This window comes from Sceloporus occidentalis, unplaced genomic scaffold (genome assembly GCF_023333645.1).
Source record: "Sceloporus occidentalis isolate IW3139 unplaced genomic scaffold, rSceOcc1.0.p SCAF_9, whole genome shotgun sequence".
Lineage (NCBI taxonomy): Eukaryota > Metazoa > Chordata > Lepidosauria > Squamata > Phrynosomatidae > Sceloporus > Sceloporus occidentalis.
Window position 1 is genome coordinate 9,098,279 of NW_028316989.1, and position 7,091 is coordinate 9,105,369.

The 7,091-nt window shown below is 40.7% G+C and overlaps 1 protein-coding gene across 1 annotated transcript; it reads left to right on the plus strand.

The window, feature by feature from the left end:
* The first annotated feature begins 1,798 nt into the window (after nt 1-1,798).
* Nucleotides 1,799-7,091, plus strand: MYL7 (myosin light chain 7). The gene is made up of 7 exons (XM_089537578.1): nt 1,799-1,877; nt 1,989-2,099; nt 2,724-2,799; nt 4,810-4,914; nt 5,289-5,367; nt 5,527-5,575; nt 6,990-7,091. The coding sequence occupies exons 2-7, from the start codon at nt 2,064-2,066 to the stop codon at nt 7,089-7,091; spliced, it is 447 nt and encodes a 148-aa protein (XP_089393704.1). The 5' UTR covers nt 1,799-1,877; nt 1,989-2,063.

Below are 7,091 nucleotides of genomic sequence, written 5' to 3' on the forward strand. Positions count from 1 at the left end.
AACTCCATGATGAGTCTGCCTTAAGGTTGTCATAAGTCAGAAACAATTTGAAGGCACAACACAACACAATGTTAGAGCCATTATTTTAGAAATTGATGGATCAGTGTCCGATCACATTTCTAACTAGCTAAAAACTTCTACACTCTTACATGCCTAAACACACTACCGCCGCTCGTAGAGGCAAACTGGAGAGCGTTGCTAATAATGGAACACCCTGCTCAGGAGATGTAGCTTCTTCTATCAGCAAAGGCTGCAATGCCCTTTCATCCAGGCCTTATCAATTGCCCGAGTATTCGTGTCTGTGACTGCCAAGTTTGGCTCTTTCCTGCCACTGAGCTCCTGATTTAGCTCACTAGGTGATAAGCTGTGTGATATAGGCTCTGAATTTATGCTTGACACCCCCCAGACCTTGTTTGTTCTTCAGGAGGATACCCAAGATGGTGAGTACTCAGTGTCTCTCTCTGCCTGTGCAAATTCCTTGCAAGAGACAGGCTTTTGGATTGACCTGTAAATTTCTCCAGTCCCACAGAAAAATTAAGCAGAGGGAGGAAGATGTGCATTCAGCTATTTAATCTCTCCATAGCACAGAATGAGAGCACATAGTGCTCCAGCCTCTACACAGACAAGAAAAGACTTACTGGGGAAAGGTATTTGCTCAGATGGTAACTAAAGGAAGATGGAACATCCAAGCAGGGATGGAATGTTACTTCTAGAAATAATATATGTGAGCCTAGGAAGAATATATATGAGTCTAGAAATAATATATATGAGTCTAGGAAGAATATATATGAGTTGCTGAAGTAATCTCTTGATGCCTGGGCACCATCACACTATTCCTCAGTTATGATGGGCTTCAGCATGTTATTATAGCCATTCTTCTTAGAAGCAACTTTCCAAGTTGCGTGTCCAACTGATGATTTGGATGATTTGGAAAAAAAGTGTTACTTTGAAGATCTAGTGGGCAACTGTATAGATAAAGCAGTCAGGCTGAATGTGAAGTTGATCTTGTTCTGTTTAATTCCACATCAGGAATATATTTCATATGTTTGTGGTTCACACCTGTTTTATTAACTGTTCACATTTAATTAAGAATGCTGATTTTTTAAAATGACCTCTCTTGATTTTGATCCTGTTTTGTTTACCAAGGACATTTTTTTAAATTAAATTAATTTGCATGAATTTTGGCATCAGACCTCATCAGTGTTCAGTCTTCCAGTTCTCTGGTGGATCAGATTTACCTCAGCCCTGTGTGTGCATTAAAAATGCTTATACACAGCTACAAAGATTGGTGCATTATTCCTCTTCCAAATGCCGCCACCTTATGTTCTCTATATCCCACAGACACAGATGGACTGAAAATGTTTCTAAGATCACAATTGTAAACATAGAAGCTAGGAAGCAGGCCCCCACATATTAAAGTAGAGCTTTTGAGGAAATAGTTGTTAGACAGCAATGCAATGCAACAGAGTTAGTAACACTGATCTGACTGATTTTGAGGTTACAACATGTGTGCTTTAAATAAGTCAATCTGCAAGCACATTAAGAACGCAATGTAGGATACCCTGTGACAGGATGAATGAAGACAATGCACACAGCAACTCAATACAGACATAAAGGAATCCTTATGTTGAGTTTGCCTACACCACCGGAGCTAAATCAACTGCCAGTTTCAACCTACATGTTTGGTGATCCATGATCAGTGTTGGGCATGGCGACTGTTGTGTCGGGCATATTTCATCTGGAGTTGTGACTACCCTCCAGTCTAAATGTTACTCACCACAGTGAAACGTATTTCTGAGTAAATGTGACACAAAGCAGAAAATAAGACCAATTGATGACAGCAAGAGTTACATATACAGATTTACAGTGTTTTCTTTGTCAGTTTTTAAAACCTAAATATTTATGTTAAAAAAAAACAGATTTCTTTTTAAATCCTGGCTGCAGGATACTAGAATCTTTTCTCCTATAATTGGTTCCTTTACTTTCAGGCTAGCAGGAAAGCTGGGACTCAAAGGAAAGCTGCTGCAAAGCGGGCCCAGAGGGGATCCTCCAATGTCTTCTCCATGTTTGAGCAGTCACAGATCCAGGAGTTCAAGGAGGTGAGGCAGGGATCTGGGCCCCTGGCCTGGTTTCCTATGAAACCAAGACTATCAGTTCAAACTGGTGCTGATCTGTATTTGAGGAATGACTTTGCCAAAAGTTGGTTCTCAATGGATGGGATCCTCTTAGTGACATACACAGACATAAGATGCATTACTCAAATGGAGTATTTTATTCAACATTGTGCAGTAGCTGAATCCAACTAAGAGGGACAGAAGTGGAGGTCCACCTGTGGAACATATATTGATGCATAATAGGAGAGAGGTACATGATCTGCAATGGGCTGCTGCACATCCTGCAGGCCCCATTGCGGAGCAAGCAGAATGCTTAAACATTGATTTGCAAAGATTCTGATACAATGATATCAAGTATACAGACTGCATAATGTAAGCAGAACATAACTCCACTGGCTGTTAGTTATTTAACACTACACTGTGGTGATGAAGAATATTGTCTATTATTATTATTATTATTGACAATTTCAAAGCTATCTTAAGGCATCTTGGAAGATGTGCTTCTTCAGGAGTAGATGGGGCAGGGAGGATACTTGTATAACCATACAGTGGTACAAAGAAATTATAGTCAAGAAAGAGCAGGATTAAATTGGTCCATTTCTCCCCAAGGCCTTCAGCTGCATTGACCAGAACCGCGATGGAATTATTGGTAAATCAGACTTGAGAGAGACTTATGGGCAACTTGGTAAGTGACTCTCTTCATTACTAAACCAAGCTTTGCACAAGCTCAGGTGTTTCTCACGCAACTAGCAGGCAAAAGAAAAACAGTACCAAGTAGTCAGGGGCATCACTAGGGAGTGGGAAGTGCAGACTTTCATTGGGGCTGTGGTGATAAGGACTTTGATGTGGAATGCCAACCCTTTGAAATTTACTAGCACACCCCTGGTCACAAGTATGGGCAAAAGGGCAAATGTTGTTAATGAGGAAGAACAGACAAGCTAAGAAAGGCTGCAGCACTTTGTGCCTGAGCCTATTTGGAAGGGCAAGATTCTGCCTTCTTCTCTCTTCTCCCCCTGACAAGTAAATTGAGTGAAAACTGCTTTTGCACTTAGAGCTCTGCAGGTATTGAAATAATCTGAAGACAAAGGGGGAAAGTGCAAGGAGAACAAAGACACTGAGACATTTTAAAAGCAGCTGAAAAAGCAGGACAACAGAAGATTAACTGGGACTGACTGTGCCAAATGGGGGCAGTTGGAGGGTATGACACCAAACCTGGAATTGTCTTCATGAAAAACATAGGCAGTTATGGTTCTTCTGAGTTCTTGGTCCCTCTCTCCATTATGGCACCAACCAAGAGGAGCCAAATGCAAAATTCACAGTGACCTTTGTAACTGGAATGCAGCAAGGAAAAAAGAATCTGCTTATCTGAAGAACAGCTACAGATGATGTAGTGGTTATTTTACTTTTGGCTCTGTGAGCACTTCAGCTCTGGATTTTTGATAACACCAGTCCACCACACAAAGAAGAATGGGGGGAAAGCTTATCTTTCTTAATGTGGATGGTGTGCTGCTGAGATCCCAAACGTCATGCACACTTTACGGAGCCTGGACATCCGGGGGGTTGGCTGGTCCATGTGTCAATCCCATTATCATGGGGAGGGAATGAGACTGACTTGTAGATCCTACTGGAGGATATTTATGGACATGTATTTCTGGAACTGTGTCTATGAACCTATTGTCCACATCCAATGAGATCTGCATGCCTTTCAAAATCTCACAGATTAAAACCAGGACATATATGGCTGAGTCACATCAGAGTATGGTTAAAAAATTGTAAAGCACTGCTATGGATCTTGATTTTGCAATGAAAAAAAAAGCCAAGAAAATAAAGCCATAAAGTGAATGGTCCTATTGCTTTTTAAAATGTTGAAGCTGCATTGTTCAGTTTGAATCAAATCATCAAAACATCAAGAGCATACAGAATAGTTAGCAATAATCTCTTCTTCAGATAGAGTGTTAACCAAAAGGAGGATTGAAGGAATGGTGGTGTTATAGGATGCAGTAAGAAAGCCATGCTGTGGGACACTGCGTAATATCAGTAATATAGAAAATGCAATTGCAGTGACCTATATCTAATTGTTAGTCTCAATTAAAGTAGAACTTTAAAAAGTAGAACTATTGTGTCAATGTATTTATATAAGTGTTCACTTCCAAGTGATTCGGTCTGTCTAGTCTAATGCAAACTAACAACTGAGATTTCAGTTCTGGGATACCAGCACAGTATGTGAGTAGTTGGGTGAGAGATCTTGTTTTGTCCTTCACCCCAAAGATGGTTGAGCCCCAATGTTCTTAATTTTGGTCATAATTTCTCTTTTCCAGCACAGGAAAATTAGTCTAAAACATAATATCTCTTTTTGTTCCTTAATTTATTCCAACAGTTTTTTAAAAAATGCATGCAGTTTGCATGGATGGGTTTTTTTCGGACAGTCTGTACTATATGCTTCTACCACTTGGCGGCACAAGTTCTTCTCGCTACACATAGTACTAGATATGTAATTTTGACCTTAAATGGTAAGGACTAGGCTTGAACCTTTTGCTGTTCTGGGAAGAGTGCAAGATCCCATGATATCAGAGAAGTTTGTATACTGAATGCAGGCGACAGTGATGTTCAGTTGATCAAAGGCAATGGCGAGCAATATTGAAAGATGCATCTACTTAGAAATAGATTTTATGGGGCCCCTGTTTTTTCTCTATAGGGAAAATGAATGTGAAGGATGAGGAGCTGGAAGAGATGCTGAAGGAAGGGAAAGGGCCTATTAACTTCACTGTCTTCTTAACACTCTTTGGGGAGAAACTGAGTGGTAAGTTGGTGCTACCATGGCCAAGGACTTTGGTCATTAAACCATCAGCACTGTGTTGTTGCCCATACTTTTCGATATCTTCCACTAATAACTCCCCCACAACTTGTACAAAGCAGAAACCTTCAACCAATTCCTCTCTGTCTTTAGTAACCTTTTCTGTTTACCCCTGAAGGTGGAACTTCTCCCACAGACACAGGACCCACCTCTTGCCTTGGATTAGATGGCCTTGTGTCCTACATTACAGAAGAGAGTTCCCAATTTAGCACCACCAATTCCCATCTTCATGTTGCCTGCTCCTCTGCCTCCCATTGGGTCTCTCACCCAAAGTATGAGAATTGCTGTAGTATAAGATGAACAGTTCATCTCTTCCATAGGTACTGACCCAGAAGACACTATCCTTGCTGCCTTCAAGCTCTTTGACCCTAACGCAAGTGGTTATGTGAACAAAGATGAGTAAGTTCAAAAATACTATCAACCTCCTGGGTTATGTTTTTTTTCCCCCTCCCCACAATCACTGAAGCTTTGTAATACAATAATTTGTGTAAAAAAAGAACGGTCTTGGTGGTTTGTCTGTCCAACATGATTTAATTTCTTTCAAACCTTGGCTTCCAGATTTAAACAGCTCCTGATGACACAGGCAGACAAGTTCTCTTCTGAAGAGGTGAGGCAATGTCTTGATGTAGCACCATATAGAAAGTTTCACCTCCGCCCTCCTTAAATTGAAATCGCTCCTTAGCAAGCATCTTCTTCATTATGACATAGGCATAATGTTTGGAGCTATATATGACTGTGTTTTGAAACTTAAAAGACTCGGTGGCCATCCACACTACAGAATCGTAGCACTATTATTCCACTGACTGCACTAGTTCCATCCTATGGAAACCTGGGATTAGAAACCTGGGACGTATTCAAGTCTTTTACTCCAAGTCTCAGTTCTCCACCTTCACATCTCAAGTTGAGTCTGTGCTTGCTAGATATTTTCAAGTCATGTCTGAAGTTGAGTCTCAAGTCTGGGAGCCAAATCTGACAGAAAAAAGGAGGTAGTAGGGGAGTGTGTGTGTAGTTTCAGTAACTAGAAATTCAAGAAGACCTGCACAAAGTTAGGTTAAAGAATTAAATGAACATAAGCAAGTTATTAAGATTACATTTTAGAAATATGAAATCCGCCCTCATTGCACAATGGAGAAGCCTTCAAAACCTTTTCTAGGAGCAGCAGGCAAGGCTTGCCACCAGAACATGGAGAGGAATAGCAAATCTATTAGGCAGTGGGCTTGAGTCAGGGATCTACAGGAGGCAAGGGCTTCTTGTATGGCAAACATAAAGTACCACTTCCATCATGCGATCAGTAGGCAAAAAGGAGTGAGATGGAAGCATTCGAAGGAGGTAAACCATTTTCTGTTGCATAGCATTTCTGGATGAAGTTAAACCAACAAGTCGGTCACTAAAAATATACAATCTGTGAGTCAAGTCAGTGCATCATTTAGTGGGAGTTGAATCCAAGTTGAATTATTGAAGCAACTCGAGTCCGACTTGAGCCTGAGTCAGTCGACTTGAGTCTATGTCACTGGTTTAGGGAGGAGCATTTACAATTCTCAGCCAGAGAGATTTAGTGCCTCCTCAAAATGCAATCCCATAATTCCATGGGATGTAGACATAGTAGTTAAAATGGAATAACAGCACCATAACTATGCAATGTGAATGGGCTCCAGGTGAAGAATCACTATCCATCTCTTAATACATTTGAATGACTGTTCAGAGGCAAATGTTTTAACATGGCTAAATTTTCAAACTTGTCAGACTGGTGGAAGAAACACAGTCCCTTCCTCTATGATTTCAACGTCTGTTTTGGAAGCCAAACCATGTTAACGAGCTTTTATCCACAAAACTTTGAATGCCAGACCTTTACTCAAGTTGGAAAATGGCATTCTTTTAATCATGTGAATCAAGGTGGTGGAACTTTGGTGGGAAAGGGACAGCCCAATTATTCAAATGCAAAACTCACCATGATATGCAAACTTGGCTTGGTTAGCTATGACACCACATTCTTACCCTTGCTTGCGTTGATTCTTTTTTAGGTGGAACAAATGTTTGCTTTAGCTCCCATAGATGTGGCTGGAAACATTGACTACAAATCCTTATGTTACATCATCACGCATGGCGATGAGAAGGAAGACTGA

Bases quoted from the DNA above. Each gene is read 5' to 3' on its own strand.
- MYL7 (XM_089537578.1), top strand. From the start codon at position 2,064: ATGTTTGAGCAGTCACAGATCCAGGAGTTCAAGGAG. The intron at 4,915-5,288 runs GTAAGTTGGTGC...TCTCTTCCATAG, and splicing joins CTTTGGGGAGAAACTGAGTG to GTACTGACCCAGAAGACACT. The intron at 5,576-6,989 runs GTGAGGCAATGT...ATTCTTTTTTAG, and splicing joins ACAAGTTCTCTTCTGAAGAG to GTGGAACAAATGTTTGCTTT.